At 39.3% G+C, this 21,150-nt stretch overlaps 1 protein-coding gene across 1 annotated transcript in view; it reads right to left on the reverse strand.

Annotated features, from left to right (window-relative positions):
* TOP1 (DNA topoisomerase I) overlaps nt 1-21,150 on the reverse strand; it is an 80,962-nt gene that overhangs the window by 37,408 nt on the left and 22,404 nt on the right. Inside the window, exons 3-5 of the mRNA XM_081033439.1 lie at nt 14,616-14,718; nt 3,486-3,609; nt 2,302-2,357 (exon numbers count right to left, since the gene is read on the reverse strand). Coding sequence (XP_080889565.1) covers nt 2,302-2,357; nt 3,486-3,609; nt 14,616-14,718 — 283 coding nt within the window. The remainder of the gene's footprint in view (nt 1-2,301; nt 2,358-3,485; nt 3,610-14,615; nt 14,719-21,150) is intronic.

Raw genomic sequence — 21,150 nt, forward strand, 5'->3', positions numbered from 1 at the left:
CAACATACATCTGTATGTATTACAAAGGTTTCCCATGAGCACTTTCATTCACTCGTTCTCACCACAACCCTGGGAAGTAGACAGCACTGCCCTCGTTTCACAGATGAACGGGCACGTCAAGGCTCGGAGTAAGGACTCCTTATTCAAAGTCAGTATTGTTTCCCCCTATATCTGAGCTGCCTTTGCCAACATGACCCAAACCATACAGGAACAAACTTCAATTGTCTCTTCACCTCACATGAGGGATATACTATGTATCTGACCCCACCAATGATCTGAACTGATTATTCTAATGCTCCAAAAGCTAACATATAGTTTTTACAAGGAAAGGAGTAAAGTTTTATTTCCCAAACTTCGTACTTTAAAGTTCTAAGGGAAAATAACCTTAGTTACATGGGAAAATAACCAAGCTGACGATAAAATAAAAGAAGGGCATGTGATGAGAGGCTGGGGACAAACTGAATTTATTCTACATCAAATCTATTCATTGTTCAATTTCCTCCTTAGGTTTACTTTATACACAGAAGAATGCCTTGCCCTATTTTTATTAAGATTTTGCCTTCTGAATATAAAAAGATGATTCTGTTAGACAACTACCTTGAGCCAAAAAAGAGGAAAGAACAAGTGAAAAACCATAGGACCAGCCATCACCACAGCCGTGGGAATGTTCCCTGGCATGGCACATCCCATCAGAACCTCACTGCTTACAGCCAGAAGCACTTACAGAGCTAATTAACTCAGTACAGGGAATGGCCCCTGAAGCTTCCCATCTCTAAGGGGTCCCAAGGATAAACTTCCAGACTCGGCTGCAAAGGAGTCCCGGATAGTCACGGGATGTCAAATGTAGATAATGCCATCTCCTCAAGCACACTGGATCCCCTTCCTTGTGACAGAATTCGAATCCTTAGAGAAATCAGCTTTCCTTCCATCTTTCTGCACAGTTGCCAAATGCTGGTCTCTAAAGCTGTGTCCCTCACTAGAGATGTGACTGACACAGACCCAAGGGTCCAAAATCTCCAAAAGCTTAGCACCAGAAAGAAACACTGCCATTTACTCAGCTAGTTAAGTAAATGCTAGCTCTTAGTACTGTCGCAGGTAAAGTTTAAAATGTGGGAAGGCCTGAAGTTGTTCTAGCAGTGTACCAGAAAACGGGGTCCCATCCAGAGAAGCATCTAGATTCTCTGCAGAATCTAGCAAAGTGAAGACAGAAAGTCTGAAACTGAACCCAGGACTACAGCAAGCACGAAGAGTCTATTAATATCTTAGTATTAGTTTAATGTAAGTCCCAGGCAGTCTCTTGGCAGAAAACAGCCTCCCTGTGCTCAGTCACTTTATCTTGGAAATCAGAATGCCTAAGTAGCTAATGCTTCTTGAATTTTATTATTCTGCATTCCTAGAACAGTTACAAAACACGCCTGAAGAGGGCGCCTGCTTCTCCTAGTCTAAGGGACCCAGAGACATGGCACAATTTTCAAAAATGTTCTCAAACGAAACTGAAAGTTCAAAGTTTCAAGGAAGCAAACTCTCAAAACACTTTGTCCTAGTCAGTAATGCAAACACTCCCAACAACTCCTTGTAAATCCATTCTCTCATTTGGTGGAGGCGAATGAAAATATACGATCATAAATTTCTCGTTGTTGAAACCAGAGGGGACCCGCAGGCTTATTTTAGGGAGTTGAGACTGATGAGGAAAACAGAATCATAATGGCAAAAATAGCGCGGGTAAAGCAACATCTAGATTGTGCACATTTTCCTCTCCTTCTAGCAGAGATAACATATTCCTATTCAAATCTGCACCTATCCCTAAAATATAGGTCATCTATATATGAGCCTCAGAATATTACTAAGGAGAAATTCAGAGTACAGGTGTTTTTTTGTTTTTTGGTTTTTTTTTAAGGGAATTCCATAATTACTGCTGTTGAGTATGGAGCTGTTTATTGGGATGATGAAAATATTCTGATATTAGTGCAGCAATGGGGGGGCGTTACATAATCTTGTGAAATATATTAGAAACCAATAAACCGTACACTTTAAAAGGGTGAAATTTGTGATATGTAAATTACACCTCAATTTTTAAGAACTTCTTGTTGACCTCCTCTATTCAAAATAACATCTGGAAAACCGCTGGTCGGCCTCTCTGAATGTCATTCTAGAAATGCTCAGGTTGGCTCAGACCAAGTCCTCTGACTGCCTTGGGAACCAGGAGGTGGCAGCTCAGTGAGGTTTAAATAAGCTGAGGCGACAACACGACATGGGCAGCTGGCCCGCTGGCCACCACAGAGAGAGGACGAGGGGTCTTACCTAGAGAAACCATTCTCCTTCTCCTTCTTTATTTTTGCATCCCCAGAGGCTCTAATCTGAAAGGTAAAACAACAGTAACTGGTGAGTGCCTGGAAACGAGCACCTTGGAAAAAGCCTCTCTTATTTGAGAATATTTGGCCTCAACTCTTGGGACATCTTGATCACAGGCTGACTCTTAAACAGGTGAACCGAAGGTCTTCATATTTCTCTAAGACTCATTCTTTACAATTCTTAAGGATGAACTGTCCAATTCACTGAGAAATGTTTCCCTTCAAAGTAACAGCTTTTTACCTTTAAATTATGGCAGAGCCCCCTCCCTCAGTAAATATACTCCACCTCTCAAGGATTTGCCCTTGGCAGTGCAGAGACGGAATAACAAAACTAAAAGAAATAGTCTTATTTTCTTGCCTTCTCTCATTTAGGCAAAGTATATTCACATTCCCCTCCCTCAACTTCCCATTTTCTCGATCTGTCAGACACTTCAGGTCTTTCAAAAATCTTCACACATACATACACACACACAGTATCTCTGGAAGAAAACAAAAAATAGTGTATAATGCTACCTCTAAAAGGGAAAGATAGAGGCCAGTGAGTCGGGGATAATGGGTAGATGTATTTTTTTTTTCACTGTATTCTCTATTGTATATGTCTGAATTTACCAAGTATCAATGTTAGTTTTTCAAAAACTAAAATAAAAATAAAAAGTCTCTGCACAGCACTACTCATTCGCAGCCAGGTGAGCTGAGCCATTCTGAGGCGGCTTGTACTGGTTATGCTGGAATCAAACTCCAGAAAAGGCATCAGCATCACCAAATTTTCACTCAAGAAGAACCTTCATTCAACAGAGGACCAACACAGCATTCAGCCTTCTCCACCCAAAATAATTCATAAAAGAAAACTGACATTTCCAGAAACGCTACATCCTCAATTTATCCATTTTTCATATAAAGTAAGATAATGATATGGATAGATTTGGTACTGTAATTACAGTGGTAAAGAGCTTTGTTTTTCATAATTTAAAACTAGTCGGCTCTAAAGTCTCCTGACAGAGACCTTTTCAAAGACCAAGGGATCTTACTATGCAACGAAGGTACTTTCATTACTTGCTTTAAAAGGTAAATAAAATGAAAAGTACATCCCACATATCTTCACATATCTTCCTTCCCCACCGGAAAGTTCTGTACCTTCTCCTCCTTTCGCTTTTCCTTGTCTCTGTCTTTATGTTTATCTTTATGTTTTTCTGAACTTCCATCTTTATGTTTGGTTTTCTCCTTCTCTTTGTGTTTCTTTTCAGAATCTTTATGTTCACTGTGAAAAACAAGACACAAAGGGTTAGTGCAGAGTAGGGACCACAAGTGTTCATTTCACAAGATCAACTCACAAGATACCCTAAGATAACACGAACCATGGAAACTTACAATGCTTTAGATAAACAGTCCTGACAGAGGTTCAAGTAGAGGCTTTTGGCTACACCAGACTTTGTTTATCTTGTTTGATGTTTTTCATTTTTTTGAAGGAGCAAAGGAACCAAATAGAGAAACATAATCATTCTAAACAAACCGGGACATTTTTTAAAAGTGACTAAGAATATAAAGCAAACCCCACTCTATTTCTACAATATTCTACCAGCAAAAAACTATAATGAAAGCTCCAATTTGAGCATTCACATCTGATGTGAAGGGGGTAAAAACAATTCACCAAAAATGTAATTTGGTGGCTCTGTGCCAGACTTGAGACATATCATAAATGTAGCCAAGCCGGGGCTCTGTGTAGTGAGGGTAGATGTTTCCTGCTCGCTAGCTACTTCTAAATGAGGCTTATAATTCCTGCTTGGTCCTTTCCTCACAGTAAGAAAATACCTATCTGAAAGCAAAGAAAGGCATGTCCTGTGCTAAATGTTTAAAAGTCTTGCTTTTAAAGGGGTTTGTGGACATACTGGTAGCAGTAAAATGGTATTGTCCCTCTGCAAAACAATATACGACATTACAAAGCCAACAGCCATTAAAATATTCATACCCTGAGATCCAGCTACTGGAAACATCTCTTTGGGAAACAGTATTACATAAAGATATTAATTTTTATGCTTCCCATAACAAGAAGCAAACCAAAATGAACAAACTACCACCAAGAAACTAGATACAACCTTAGTGAGTAACAAGAGGAAGACACTGTAAAACGTGTATCAAATTAGGTAGCTAATATGCTATAATTTATGAGTCTACAAATATACCTGGAAAATGTTTATGACACAAATGCAAAAAGTCTTCCCTTGTATGCGAGGGGGACTAGTTCCAGGACAAACCACCCGCTCCCTGTGCAGGTACCAAATCCACAGATGCTCAAGTCCCTTATATAAAATGTTGCAGAACAATGCATAGATATATGAAATGACTGCAACTATTGAAAACATGCATGTGGACAAAGACTAAAAGGGCAACGAGCAAAAATCACACGCTTGTCTTCTTCAGTGCCCCGGACAGACGGTCTAGGAACCTTTTTCACGTCACTAACCAGTATATTCCACAAATTAACAAAAGGGCGCTGGAAATCAAGTGCTAGGAATCAGGGGTCCCCCCAGATGCAGAACAGCTGACGGCAACCCCAGCTGACAGGGACAGTCAGGCCACCAGGCAGCATTGGCCATGGTCTTTCCGCCCATAGACTGCATTTCCCATCTGTCACATTTAACACCTTTAGCCCAGAAAACACCGATTTTACCACCAATGAGCTCACTGGGCTACATCCACCCCATAAAGTTTGTCCTAAAGAGATCTGGCCAGCATAACTGGCTACATCAAAGGTCAAAAAGGGAGAAACGAACGATGGCAACCAGTTAGGTGAAAGCCACAGAACCTGGATCAAGAGAGCATCTGTTGTCACATGCATTTCTGTACACAAAAGGGGCTCCAACTCGAGCTGGGAGTTTGGGTAATAAATAAGCAGACATTCTATAAAATCTAGCCAGGAGGGTATGTCCAGGAGGGAGACCTAGCAGAAGAAGCAGGACTACAGATTAGGGAAGATCTAGGAACTGCCACAGACTGGGAGCGGGGGAGGAGGGGGTGGGGGGGGGCAAGAGGGGGACGGACGACATTCACTTTACCTTGTTTATATATTCCTCCTTATGTTGCTCTCATTAGGTTATTTAGATGTGCCACACATAGAAATAACAAGTTTCTACATGAGCAAACTTTTCTTTTTAACTCATATGGGCTGAGCCTAGTTCCAGTGTGTTTGGAGGCACATGGTGACCTATTACTATGCTTTTTATTCTCAGCACTGTTTATGATGCCACTCTACTCAATGTGCTCTCATGTTTTTACCAAAATACAATGTTTTATCAAAAAATTTATTCTTCACTTTGTACAAAAATGGCTCCCAATTGCATTAACACTCCAGCTTTACTCGTAGAATGATGGGTGAAAAGGCTACGTTGCTGAGATTGTAACTGATCCTTCAGGAGTTGACAAACATGAGCTTGCAGGCACATGGTTTTGATATTACCAGCAACATGTATGGTGACATCACTATCATTACACAAGCATTGTAGTTTTAGTTGTTTTTTTTGAACATTAACTGTAAGAGAAATTAATGGTCATCTATACAAGCTTTGCCTACAAGCAAAAAATTCGGAACAATTACAGCCATAATATTGATGGACAAATATACTTTTCCCCCCAAAGTAAGTAAAAAACAAAACCCTTAATTTTTTGTTAAGCATTATGCGTGGTGTTTTCATATACATTATTTCATTCAATCCTTGCAACTGGTGAGGTAGGTTTTATTATCCCTTTAGACTGATTTAGAAACAGAGGAGCCAGTGCTTCAGTTTCATTCAAAGTTACATGTTAGAAAGAAGCCAAGTTAAGAGTTAAAGTCAGCATTTCCATCTCCAAGTTCAGAGCACCTCCAACTAAATCAATACCATTACATTTCCATGAAATTGATACCTAGCACTTAAAGTAGACTGGTGTTAGAGCAAATGCAGAGCCAGTCTGAGATTTGATATTAAGGTCAAAACTTTATTTTACCATCAAGCAGAAAATTTCTAGAACAGAGATCTTATATTTCTGAAATGTTAAAACCTTTGGGATAGCTGCTCCTCATTCTGTCTTCCCACAAACTATAAATGGGTGATTCGGGAATCTAAGTTTAGAAACACTCTATCTTCCTTTATGTTCCACCTTCCCCAATTCTCTTTCTCAATGAAAGCAATTCTTAGAACATTAATTTGTTTCACTACAAAACTGGCTTTCTGGCCTTTTAGCAATCACAGTGCAGGTACATGTAAATGTACATATACCCTCCAGTTTTCAGCTTTGCTATTATCACTCCAAACAGAGATCAGGGAAAAGCAGTCAACTAATGACAAGGCAATGAGATAGTACCCAGGCCACCCTAGGAAGGTATGTGGGGGGAAGGGGATGTCAAACATATTTCTGCTGCTTGCTAACCAGAGGGAAATCTATTCAGGAAATTCAAAGTTCCTGCTACAGTAGTAACCCCTTTGTGGGTCATAATTAATCAGAAAGACCAGAATGCGATGAAACTACCAACTTGGCTTTCCAAAGGAAACTCTCCCCTAATTGTTTAGATGTTAGGAGAGCAAGTCTGGATTTTTATGCTAAGTGAACTCAGATGTTTCAGGGTTAAGGATATGTTTTGGTACATGGTGTTCCACTGAGGACTGTTAGAAATTCGGGTCCAAGGCACCGTCTTAGGCCTCTGACACAATGCTAACCACATCCTACCTATTTGTCAGGTGCTGTTCCTGCCCAGGCCTCCAGAAATAAGAGCAGAGTACGGGGAATCCTACCCCTCCCTCCATAACCCCCATAGGGGCAGTAGTGCTGGCAGAGAGCAAGCCCCAGTGCCAGTCTTTCCTACGAATCTACCTAAAGTAAGTAGCAAACGCATCTGCGGGAAAGTCCTGTGATACAGACGCACGTCTAAGGCTGTGCATGCAAATTAGGAGGATTTAGCCAGTGGTAGAAAATGGAGCCCGTGGGCTCATCATCATTCAGGACTTCCTAACATGTACCTCTTTTTCCAACATATTCAAAACTAGCTTGACTTTTATGGTGGCTTAAAGAGCAGCAACACCTTTTCCACCAACAGAGAGAGGACGGAAATTCTGACCAGTGCAGAAGGGGAGTTCGTGTGCTGACTGCCTGTTTTAAGAGATGTTACTCTTGTGTTTATACTGATTCTACTACTTTTCTACACACAACAGGCACAGTAGGTCAAAGTCACAAAAAAGGCTTTAAACACAACTGAAGGTCACCATGCTGGCCAGACTGGAGGCTGCAGAACAGACGATTGAGGTACTGAAGAACCTTCAGTGGGGCTGGGCTAAACAAAAAAGTAAACTGAAAGAAAGTCTTAAAACTGACCATAGTAAGGAATAAAAAAGTGTGAAGAACAAATACATTTTAAGAATGAGTTTAGTCTGGGATACACTGAAGGCCAAACTACAGACACGAGCTAGCATTCCGGACCCTCTTAACGGTCACCCTTTGGGATGAAATACGAATTTCACCGGAACTCTGAGAGAGAAAACACCCCATTACTGGCTGCGCACAGATGCCGACTGCTGGGGCTCAGGGCTTGTGTCTGCCCAGGGGTAAGATCCACCACAACTGCAGAGTGTGGACAAGCAGACGTCAATGCCAAAGAGAACAAATGGGAAGATTCAAAGCCACCTTTCCAGAGCGTTCATGCCTATCTTATGCTTCAATTAGCTAAATTCCACTAAGGAAAAAAGTAACCTACACTGTTTTTAAAGCAAAGATGGCGAAACCTTTGGTCTGTGACTCTGGTTGGAGCTGAGAAGACAACAGAGAAGCCAGGCCAGGGTTCCTCTAAGGCACTTAGGCAGAAAGGTGGGAGAAAGGGTGGGAGCAGGGAAATGCCAGGAGGGGAACATATTTCCTTCTGCCCAGGGAATGCATTTGCTGCTTCTTTAGGGAGAAAACAAAACAAAAAAACATGTCTGATATTCTGGGATGCTAGAATGTTGGCTATGGGAAACTATTTAAATCTCGTAAAGAAAAAAAAAACCAGTCTGCCCTCTATCACCAACAAAAGTATTTAACAGATACTTGAATACCACTAAGCGCCTGGCACTCTTCTAAGCCCTTTAATCTCTATAACAAAACTGACATAAGTACTAGTATCTCCATTTTACAGATGTGGAAACTGAGACAGGTGAAATAACTCACCCAAGGAAACACATCTAATGAGAGATAAATCGGATTTAAACTCAGGAAGTCTGGTTCCAGAATCGTGCACTAGACCACTGTTAAACTTCCCAAACAAAGCAAAAATAAACAATAAATAATCACTGCTAGGGGTCGAATGAGTCTCTTTATCTTCTGACAATAGGACTTAGCCACTAATGGCGAAGGGCACAAGCTCATCCCAACTATCTGCCCCCTCCTCCAGGCAGCAGACCCCTGCAGGGTGCAGTCAACAGAATCATAAGGGATTCCTATGGGAGAGCAGAGAGAGCTTCAAAGCTGAGGAAGGAGGAAAGCAGACAAAGCTTAAATGTTTGTTAAATAGAAAAATTCTAGGTAAATTCAAAAGTTGCCTCTGGGAAAAGAATGCAGGAGCCAGTTTCTCAAAGGCTCTAAGAAATAAAGATTTCTTAGTATTTATCACTTAATGCTCAAAATTACAAGAATTATCAGAACTTTGAGTTGAATGGAATCTCAGAAATGATTTAATTCTTTGTTTGCAGACCAGAGAGGATAAAGGGATGTGCCCAGAGATACCAAAACCAATACATATTCTGAACTCCCATTCCTCCCCTTATCTAAGTTCCCTATCTCTATTAATAGGGCAAACAACCACCCAGTTGTCTAAGCTAAGGAGCTCTTTTTCTTAGACCACTCACACCATTTGTGGTTAAATTATGTATCTCCCTTTCTCAATTATTTTCCATGGCTTCTTGCTCCTTTCAGAATTAAGTCCCAACTTTTTTTTTTTTAAATGTCCCAACTTCTTGAAATAGCTCTTAATAGTTTTGCCGCAAGCCACATTTTTTGGCCTCATTTTCTATGATCCCATCATCTGTCAATCCAGGCATCTACCTAACGGGGGCCTTCCCAGAGCAAAGTACATTACACAATGTTTCCATGTTTTGTTTACACTTTTCTCATAGCCTGAAATGCCCCTTTCTAGCCATCACCTTCCTTTGTCATGATCTTAACCATCTTTCAGTGGCTATCTCAAAGGCTATTTCCACCATGAAATCTTTTAAAAACTGGTTACAGTTCACTATAATAGGGCTAGGTATAATTGAAAAACTAGGGCTCCAAATCAGATGTTATCAGTAAATACTAAATTAGAGTCAACTACCATCATGGACAGCTCTCCTTTCTCTGAATGATACTCAGGTTTGTGGGGATCACCATCACCGTCACCACTATCATCTCACTGGTTTGGTATGTGACAGCTTCCAACTGAATTCTCCCCCAACAAACTTAAAAGCTTGACCAGGCCATTGTTGCTGTCAACACTTGAACAAAATGGCAAATGAGACCCAGAAGTTAACTGGCTTGGATTAGGACACACAGGTAATCAATGTAGGGCACACAGCTAGTGAATGATAGAACCTGGCCTCCCGATTTCTATTTTAGTGTGCTTTTCACTACATCACAGCGGTTCCCACGTGAATGGGGATAGAGTCCTCATTTCTAAACTATCCAGCCTTCTCTACCTACCTATGTTAATTGTCCATTTCCCCTAGACAGGTTGATGTGTAGATAAATGAAACACTTTAGCAATCAGCTTATAAAAAAAGGAGTAAACATATCTTTTAAAGTTGATTACGTTCAGAAAAATTTCCCCTAATCTGAGAACTGGTTGTTTAACTCGTGTATTTTCCTAAAAACCCTACATTCTCTCGATTCTAATTCAGGTAGAATTTGGAGCTGAAGGGAAAGCAGAAACCAAAAGCATCCTTCTTCTCAGATATTTCTCACACTGACTGTATAGATCAGCACTGCCAACATGGCTGGAAAAGCACTTTCCTTTCTATTTCACAGCAGTGCTTTTCTGTCATCCCTGGTGTTCCACAAATTTGTCACTCTAGCCTGAGTGCCAGGTTTAAAATTGGCGAGAGATGCAGAGTCAAAAACTAGCAGGAGGAATCTTGTTTTTTACATGTGATAGTCCTTTATTTTCTAAAATCACCCCCCTCCAATTGCTTTGAATAATGTTGTTTATAGAAGAGGTCTAGTATTAAAGATAATTTATAGCTAAGAATGCAACCTTTTAAGAGAAATATCTGGTGAGATCCTATAAGCCCGGTGATTCTTTAGCATCTAATAAGAGTATTCCTTTTGTTTCTTGAGGAGATATAGATACATATATATTTTTTAAAAGGACCTAAAGTGCTAAATATTAATGCTAACAGAAAGAAGCAGTGTCAGACGTAAACAGAAGAAATTATTTTTATTTGACTTTTGTTTAAACTCTTCCTGTGATGTTACAAGTCAAATAGGACAGAGTCACCGACTGGGTTTCCATAGGGTCACACGTTAATGAGCTTAACACTTCCAGTGCCAAAAACTTGAGGAATTTGAGGCCCAAAGAGAACGAGTCAGTGCCTGAAATGATTCGCTTTTTAAAACTTGGGCTGCCTAGCACATGCGTATGAGAAAGATGCTTCTATTTAAACACGGAGTTTAGCTTCGCCACACAACTAATCTTCCTTAAGGAGGGATATATTTTTATTTTTTACTGGAAGGAATCATGTAGTGGGAGAAAAACATACTAGGACTTCATCCTCGCTCTGCTACCACGTTGCCTTGTGACTGAGCATTTCACCTCCACCTCTTGCCCAAGCAAAGAGATAAGGTAGAATGATCTTTAGTGCCCTCTCTCTTATTTTGAACCTTGAGTGAGAACAATGAAGGACTGAGCATAAGAGTAAGATGGGACCCCGAGGGGTGGCTCTACGTCCCATTCTCTCTCAGCTGAAAAGCTGGTTTCCCACCCTCTGACACTCCATGTATGCAGTACATGTTACTATGCAGGAGAAAGATGCCTCCTGGATTTGGGTCCTAAGTGTAGCCTACCAAGAAATGACTGATGCTAATACCTAGCAGAGAAGGAAGGACTATAGGAACACATTACTGTCAGCAAGGTGTTGGAGTGAAGTGAAGCATTTTCAAACAGAACATGCTAAATATTAATTATTCTGGGCTTCAGAGATGATTAAACTATCAAGGTTTCCTTAATTTGCTACTGAAAAAAAATAAAGAAACCCAAAACTTCTAGAAAGATCAGAAGTCACTTAGGAAAAGAACATTGTGTACAGGACTTTACTGGACTTTGTTGAAAAGAGGCAGGTGTCAGCAGAGGTCAAACAGGAAGTCCTTGAAGCCCGTACAACGCATCATCTGCTTAAACTGTTTTAAACTTACTCACATGTGAATTAGAGATCCAGGGCTACATGTAGTCATGTATGAACAGAAACTGAGGCCAGGTTTTTCCAATGCCTCTTGGCAAACAGGCTATCATTAAGTATTTTGATTAGAAATGAAGAAAATATTAAAAGGTACAAAATTGCACAGAACAAATGCTTGAATTTGCCTGTGCTGTAATTCTGGAAAAGCATGCTTTGATAAATGTATAAAATATCATCTCCCACATTTGTGGAGCAGTTCACCGCTAAAGAGCTTTTATGTTTACTGACTCCCGTGGATACCCTCTGAAGCACGGATTAATATAAAGAAACTGAGAAAGATGAGAAAGCTGAGTTAAGAAAGGTTTCCTAACCTAGCCTAGATCACCTGAGACCTAGGTCTAGGCCTTCTCCTAGATACAGTGATTAAGCTATTGTGGACTTTTCCAGAAGAATGACACCAAAATCACAGCCTTTATTTTTTAAAAGGAGATTCTGGTAAAACGGCAGGGCCAAACTTATGTCCCAAAGCCTTTATGCCACTTCTACCTAATCTTTTCTCCCACAACTGTAAATTACGGTTAGTGAAATAAATGTCCAGAGAAGAAGGGATCAATTTTTAAAACCTCATGTTTTCTATATAAACCGCTATCTTTTAAAACTCTTTTTGGACAGATTGCTGGCAACATAAAAGTTAGCCTTTCTTCATCTGATCTATAAGCATTTTCCTCAGACGATGAGGTTCTTCATGGTCAAAGATTATCTCATGTTTTGGCACTTCACATCAACTAGCAAAGCATAAACATGGCAGGCAGGATAAAAATGTTTGACATGATCCAGCAATTCTTCTAAGAATAAACTCAAAAGAATTGAGATCAGGGACTCTAACAGATATTTGTACACCCATGTTCACAGCAGATTTATTCACAATAGCCAAAAGGTGAAAACCCCCAAAATATCCATCAACAGATGAAGGGTATAGACATACAATGGAATATTGTTCAGCCATAAAAAGAAATATAAATCTGATATGCAACAGTATGAACCTTGAAATCATTATGCTAAGGGAAATAAGCCAGACACAAAAAGGACAATAGTTTATGATTCCATTTATATGAGATACCTAAAATAGGCAAATTCAGAGGTAGAATGTAGAATAGAAGTTGCCAAGGATGGGGCGAGGACAGAACGAGGAGGTATTGCTCAACGGGTTTAGAGATTATTTGGGATGATGACAAGTTCTGAAGATGAATACTGGTGATGGCTGTATAACATTGTGAATGTATTAATGCCACTTCAAAATGGCAAACTTTGTGTGTTATGTGTATTTCACCACAAACACAAAAAACTTGTTTGAAAAATCAATGGCCAAAGGGAATTATCCTATAGAATAAACACTGTGATTATGTGAAAAGAAGAGAAGATAGTAACTGTTATATCCAGAGGTCATCCACTCACTGACTCAATAAACATGTACTAAGTGCCACCTACCTATCTATACTAAGCCTTGAGGGTGTAAAATGAATACAACAGACCCCAACACTGCTCTCAGACCTTAAGAGTCTAGTGGGGCATACAGAAAAGTAAAGAGACAATTATATCACCAACACTACGTGCTAATTACTATGATAGGGAAATATTCAAGGTGCCAGAGAGCACACAGAAGTGACACTTAGTATGAGGGGGTGGACAGAAAGCATACCTGGAAAGAAGCAAAGTCTAAGCTGCAACTAAAAGAAGGATACTACTAAGAGGGTAACAGAGTATTCCAGAACCAGTAACAGCATGTTTTAAGACCTAGAGATACTAGAAAACACGTTGTGTTTGAGGAACTGAAAAGAACTCCAGGAAGACTGGATATAGAATGTGAAAGAAGGGTAAATGGCAACAGAAGTGGCAGAGGAAGACAGCCAAAGACTGTTACAAAAATCACTATGTACATTAATTAGAAGATAAAAACGGTGGCCAGAAAGGTGGAAGAGGATGGAGGCATGAAAGCCAAGAGAAGTTGGTTTTAAGGAGGAGGGCTGGCCAGAGAATACGCTGTATCTTGGCAAATGTTCCATGTGTTTCTGCTGTTGAGTGGAATATTCTATAAATGCCAGTTAAATCAAGTTGATTGATAATATTCAAGTATTCAAGTATTCTGTATTCTGTATCCGATGTTTCTCTCTGCTTATACTATCTATCAATTGAGAACACAGTAAAATCTGACTATAATTATGAATTGTCTATTTCTCTTTGCAGTACTATAAGTTTTTACTTCATGTACTTGGAGGATCTCTTAGTGTATACACATTTATAACTACTATATGTCCTCCTGATTAATTAGTCCCTTTTATCATTATGAAATGAACTTCTTTATTCTTGGCAACATTCTTTGCTCTCAGATCTCCTTTGGTAGGTACTAACATGGGTTGGACAACTATAAACAGGAGAAGATGCATCTGAATTGAGACTGGATTCAACTACTGAGGTTAAATTCATCAGAGTAATAAAAATGGAAACTCGATGATCAAGTGGTAGGAAATGAGTGAGTGATGGAGGAAAAAAGACCATAGGAGTGGCAGATGATTCGTTAAGAAATGTTCCCACTAGAGAAAATGCCATCGCGTATCACAATGAATCCATAGCTCACTTAAAAATTCTATTTTTAATGAGGTGTATATTGAAAGAAAATTCACCCTACTTGCTTCATACACCCTGATTTGAACAATGGCATCCCCAGTAAGGCCTGAATTATCAAGGTCATCATCTTAGCAACTCCGGAAGCAAATACAGTCTCTGCTTCCTTTGCTATCCAGCTATTTACCTGCGACTTAAGTTAAGGCCTCTTCTAGGTGACCCCAGCCCCAGCCAGCCCGCTGCTGAATGAAGGACTTGCTGGTTCCACCCTTACCTGTTGCTATGTTTGGACTTTTCTCGGTCCTTCTCCTTGTCCTTCTTGTGCTCTTTGTGCCGGTGTTCCCGATCTTTGTGTTTATCTTTATGTTTATGAGAATCTGCAACCATAAGAGATGAGTCAGTTAAGGGCAATCGTAGGCTATCTCCTGCCCGCCTACCCTGACGAGCTGGTGGAGAAGTACAATGACAGGATTCAAACGGTGTGACAGCCATAAGAGCACATTCCATTGGAAGGAAATATTTCACAGAACAGCCCAGACAAGGCATCCCATTACCCTGCCTCTAAAACTAAGACGTGTTACAAATGTGTGTGTGTGTGTGGGGGGGTAGTGTGTGTGTGTGGGGGGGTAAGCAGCACATCTCTTCATGTGTTTATTGGCCACTCATGTATCTTCTTTGGTGAAGTATCTCTTCAAATAAATATCTGTTTGTCTTATTACTGAGTTGTAAGAGTTCTTTATACATTCTGGATTACAAATTTTTTGTTATAGAGTGTGTGTGTATACTGAATACTTTTTTTTCCCTAGGAGTTTTATAGAGGGAAGGGACAGGATACATTTTTAAATCTATAACAATGTCCAGTTATTCTATCACCATTTTTTGAAAACACAGCTCTTTCCCTATTGAATTGCCTCGACTTCTGCACTGCAAATGAGGTGACCTTATAATCACAGGTCTATTTCTGAACTCTATTCTATGCTTACACAAACAGACACTATCTTGACTACTACGTATAGCTTCACAGTAAGGTTTTCTTTTTCATAGTAAGTTTTGAAATCAGATAATGTAGCTTTACTCTTTTTTTAAAATAGTTTTGGCTATTCTACATCTTTTGTAATTCCATACAAGTTTGAGATTCAGTTTGTCAATTTCTTAAACACGAAAAAGTAAAAGCCAGCTGGGAGTTTGTGTTTATAGGAACGTTTGGAAATATTCTTGTGTCTTTTGATCCGTGAACATGGTTATCTTTCTCCACTTATTCAAGTTAGTGACTCTCAAAATTTTAAGTGTGGATCAGAATTAACCCAAGGGCCTATCGAAAAAACACTGTTCAAGTGAGGTCAGGTCAAAGTTGAACAGGAATCAACTAGAAGTTTATGTATGGAACACATGTGTGGTGGTTTTAGAATATGTCCAACAGATTCTTTGATACTCTTTCTTTCAAGAGGGGTGGCCTAATTTCCTTCTCCTTGAATATAGACTGGACTTAAGTGACGCACTCCTAAAAACAGGGTAAAGTGGAAATGTCCCCAGGTCACAAAAGGCATTGGATCTTTCTGCTTGCTCTGAGGGAAGACAACTTCATGTTGTTAGGACACTCAAGCAGCCATTCGGAGAAGCCCATGTGGTGGGGAACTGAGACTCGCCGGCAAGAGCCCTGTGAGTCAACCACCTTGGAAGTAGGTCCTCCAGTCTCAGGTAAGCCTTCAGATGACTGCAGTCCCACGACAGACCGTGAGCCAGAACTACGCAGCTAAGCTGCTCCTGGATTCCCGGCTCACAGAAACTGTGTGAGAAAACAAACGTTTGTCATTTTAAACTGCTGAATTTTGAGGTAACATGTTTCATAGGAATGGATAACTAATAAACATGTATGAAAAAGACTAGGAGACAGACACCAAAATGTTAAAAATAGTTATCTTTGGGTGTTAAATTTATGAGCAACTTGATTTTTTGTGTATATACTTCGCCTTGTTTTCCAATGTTTTCCCATGTAAATCACTTCTATAATAAAAAATAAGTTACTTTTAAAAAATTACCAAGTTTCAACAATTTACTTTGACAAATATTGGTGTACACAAGGAAAAAGCTTAATTCACTAAAAAGCACTAAATTTAAAGAAAAAGGAAACTCAGTAAAAGATAAATTGAAAGTAATTCCAAGTAGGTTTCAGATAACCAGTCTGCCAATAACATTCTTTTTCAATGTACAAAACTTCAAAATTAATTTTAAAGCCAAGTCTTCAAGTCTTCTAAAGCAATTGCTAATCTAAAAATGCAAAACCAAAATATCTGATCAGAAACTTAAGGCTGTAGCTAAATAATCCACTGATACAAATAAGACCTAGGTCAAAAATCTAAACCCCAAGTGTCCCTAATTTAAAAAGAAGTTATTAATATTGAATGCCAACTATAAGCAAATACACACATACAGTGACAGCAAGTGGAGTACAGCATAGAGAATAGAGTCATTGGAATTGTAATAGCTGTATACTGGGAGGGGAATTATGACTTTGTAAGGGGTGTATATGTCTATTACATTGTTTTGTACACCTGAAACTAATAATAAAAAAGATATTCAGAGAAATAATCAGAAAAATAAATAGTTATTATATGTCTACTATATACTCAAATTGTGCTATGCATGCTGTGACAGGTAGCAAAAAGTATAATATATGGCAATTTCTTCAAATATCTGAATGGCTATAGCATAGCTGCTAAATTTTCCCACATGGCAGGCTGGGGGGGCCTTCTGAGGAAAAATGAGAGAGGAGGCAAAACAGAATGGGGTGCCTCCTGAACACCAAAAGTATGTAAACAAATCAAATTATCAACTGACAAGGAAACTAGAGATGATCTACTCTAGGTAAATTGATACATAACCTCTAAAAATGTACATGAAGGTACTGACATCTGGAACTTGCATTCAAAATACCCTCAGGTAAAAAAAAAGGGAGGGGGGAGGATATAGGATAAAAAGGGAGTGGGGAGGATATAAGATTGGCAAAGGATTGAGAGTTACATATGCTTGAAACTTTTCATAATAAAAAGTTAAACACTATCTTTAAGTGTCTTCACTCCTGATCCCTTCTTTGTTCTTATTATATAAGGGTACAGCAAGGAGAAGACTAGCCTACTCCAATAAAGGATTAGGTTAAGGGGAGTAAGAGATAAAGTTTGATAGATAAAATTAACCCAAAAGTCAGGGTGTCCTACTCCACAGATAACGGAGCCACTTCAAGCAGAAAAGGAATAAAATAAAAGCCATATTTAAGGAATATTAACTGAAGGGCAGTGTGGGCAGAAAGGTAAAAGCAGAGTGAGTATTTAGTGGTTTTTGAAGCAGTCTAGAAAAAAGTGATAGCAACAGGACTGAGAAGGAAGGAAAAAATATGAAAGCATGTTGAGGAAAATGGAAGACGAACTCAGTTCCAGGAACTCACTGGCTATGTGTAATAAATAAATGCAGGAGAAGAATCGAAGAAGACGCAGAATCAAAGAAAACTCAGAACAACAACGAAGTGGCTTTGAAAACACAGGAAGCTGTGCAGAACAAAGGTTGGGAGAAGGAAAAGGCCTGGAGAAATGATGAAACTAACTGGAGTCATACTGTATTTAAGGTAACAGTGGGGCATCTGACTAAAGATCAAAGATGTTGGTCCGAAGAGAAGCCAGTAAGTGAAAAAGTGAAGTTAGAAGGGCATACTGATCTATGTCCCTCATGGTGAAAATGTTTGCAGGCAGCTTACCAATGGCCTTGAAAATGACTTTTACGACATACCCTTTCCCCTTAACTGGAATCCACCTAAGAACAGACACTATTAAAATGTTTTGGAGAAGGATTTTGCCACTTCAAGCATCTGCTTAAATGCAGAAAGAACCTATAGCTTAGAAATGAAAGATGCAAACCACTGCATATTAATAATCACCAGAAAAATCTCATTCCGTGTGAATTCAGCTCACCCAATAACCTCCTGATAACAACTGTTTCGATCCCTAGCATTCAAAAATCTGAGATGAAGACATGGCAAGAAGACCCCTGAAATAAGGCAGCCTTGAGAAGATGCAAGACATGTAACAACTAATTCCTTTCACTCTAACTGAACTGGAGTTACTCCATAGGATAGATGAGTAAATAATGGAATAGCACATCAACACCTTTTGTCATCTAATAATGTATTCCTTGAAGTTAAGAAAGATTTTTAAGTTAGAGACTTCCAAATGATGCAAAGGAACATATCTTTGTCTTCTCTGATTGCAGAATAGTTGCTGGCTAGCGTTACACAAGGACTTGACAGTTAATACGCAAAAGAAAAGGAAACCTTTTACGACTGGATTCAGAATTATATTCTGAGGTCTAATTCAGTTTACAACCATTTAAAATATATTCTTAAATCGAAAGCACCCTGCTAAAGGCTCATCAGACATGGACTCTGCCCTCAAGGAGTATACAATCCAGTAAGGTGGTAATTAAGATATGAAATCCAAACAGCCAGGGCCCAAGGAGTAAGGGTACTACGATAGGTGCCAGAACCATGCTAGAGTACTTATTGTCTCATTCAACTTTCTTACCACTCTCATAAGGAAATATAAGCCCCATTTCACAAAAGATAATAGCTAATAGCTATCCTTTACTTAGAGTGTACTCTGCAAAAGGTAGTATGCTTTAAGTATCCAACCCTAGTTTTCACAACTCTCTCTGGGTGGTACCAATTTCATCAAATCTAAGACACATTTTTGCTTCTTAGCATCTCTGAAAAAGGGCATGTAGTTCATATAATCCTTATGGAGGAGGAACTTGACACTATCCAACAAAACTAATTTACACACTCTCTTTTGACTCAGCAGTCCATATCTACAAATTTAGCTTGAAGATATAGTTCCAAAGCAGAAAATTCATTCTGGTTTATGTATACATGAAAGCAGAGAAAATTAAGTCAGCAGAGAGGAAACCTTTTTTAATTTTAGACTTGCTGGACTGGATTAAAATTCCTTCCCTACCCCCAAAATCTCAAATGTCAATGACTGACATTAAAGTAACAGTGTTTTAATTGCATCCTGATGCTCCTATATTTAGAACAACAAACACTTTTTATAGAGGTGAAAGACATGTTCCCAAATGTCTATACCTGAAACATGTGGGTGTCATTACCACCATCTCTTACACGATGGCAGCATTTTCTACTCTTCTGCCCTGCTACTTTTCTGCAAGGGTAGTAGGGCAGTAGGAGAACTTATATTTATGGGCATTTTGAAACAAGTCTTAAGAGTAAAAAATGCTGAATCTGGGTGAACTGCCTCCTTTGTTTCCAAGTGAAAAATAATATAATGAAGGGAAACAGCCTGGATCCAAGAGGGCAGTGAGGAGTCAACATGAGTTTCCTCCTGGTGGAGGCATTATTTGAGCTAAGTCTTACTAAAGGTTAAGAGGGAGTTAACAAAGTGAAGGAACATGGCATTCTTGGCACAGAAGCCATGAAAATCATCGATTCATTATTATTAGTAGTATTACTATTGCTGAAAAATTCATCTTCTGATGATTGAACAAAATTGAGATACACTTCCTACCAGCTGGGAAATGGTAGAGTTGATTTTTATCAGGTGCATATTAAAAAATAAAATCCTAGAGTTATTTTAATCTGCTTCTTTAACGTCATGTATCCCAAAAGCAGTTTCTTAAAAGATACAGATAAATTTCTGTATCTTGTAGCTTCAGAGTCCTAATCCTCTGCTAGATAGAAGGGAAACAGAACACCTAAGGAATAAGAAACTTCAGTGTCAAATAAGTCCAGCAAAATTTGATCCAACTGTTATAAAGACCCTGAAAGCTGGCATAATCCCAGGATAACAATAAAACTGTCCTGTTGGAAACCAGGTGTACAGTCAGCCCCAAGTAGCCAAATCAGTGTCAAACCAGGCATAAGATGAAGAGTTCACTCCCACAGGGGAACCAGACACAAATTAAAGGAAGTCAAGCCATGAAACACTGTTACATATGTTCAAGAATGATGCAGCTAGGGATTGGTTCGTTGGCAGCGACGGGGGTGGCGGATTAAAAAAGAAAAAGGATGCAGTTAGCACAAAAGATCATGGCTAAATCCTAATGCCGATTAGAGACATAACAAGAGTAGCACAAAACTGACTGGTTCGACAGAATGAAAAAGATGTGATTCAAATCCTTGTTCTACCACTTACTTACGACCTTAGGCAAAAGTCCCTTAACTACTGGGTCTACACGAAAGCACCACAGGTAGTGATTAGAAGCTTCAATCTGTTGACCATCGACTTGATACCTGTGATCGCTCTTACAGATGAAGAAACGGGTTCAGAAAATTTAAGTGATCTTGCAGAATTTTATTTCAAAAGGCAATCAAATTCTTTGTGTATGGCTGTAGAATTCCTGACTTATCTCCACAAAATGACAAACATGTTGACAACTGTCAATGAAGTACAATTATTTCTGAACCCTCTTCGTGATTAATTTATAGAACTGAACTGAGCCTACCAAATCATTCCAAATAACTTAGGGTCCAGGTTTTTAAGGCAGCAACCATGCCCATTCACCTGGCTTGACCCGCCAACAATGATAAAAGGCTATCTGATTGTCTTTCCTGTACAGACCTAGGAAAGAAAACCATTTGTGAAGTAAAACTTCAGCCTGCTCTAACAATCCTATACGCAGAAGCCTAAAAAACCTACAGGTTTTAAGGGATACACTGATAACACCAGTTAACCTCCCCCACTCTTTCCCCCCTCCATGTAGAAAAACACTTGAATTCGTTTAGCTGCAATCAGCAGGTGGCTAACAAT

The sequence above is a fragment of the Rhinolophus hipposideros genome (genome assembly GCF_964194185.1).
Source record: "Rhinolophus hipposideros genome assembly, chromosome: 22".
NCBI classification, from domain to species: domain Eukaryota; kingdom Metazoa; phylum Chordata; class Mammalia; order Chiroptera; family Rhinolophidae; genus Rhinolophus; species Rhinolophus hipposideros.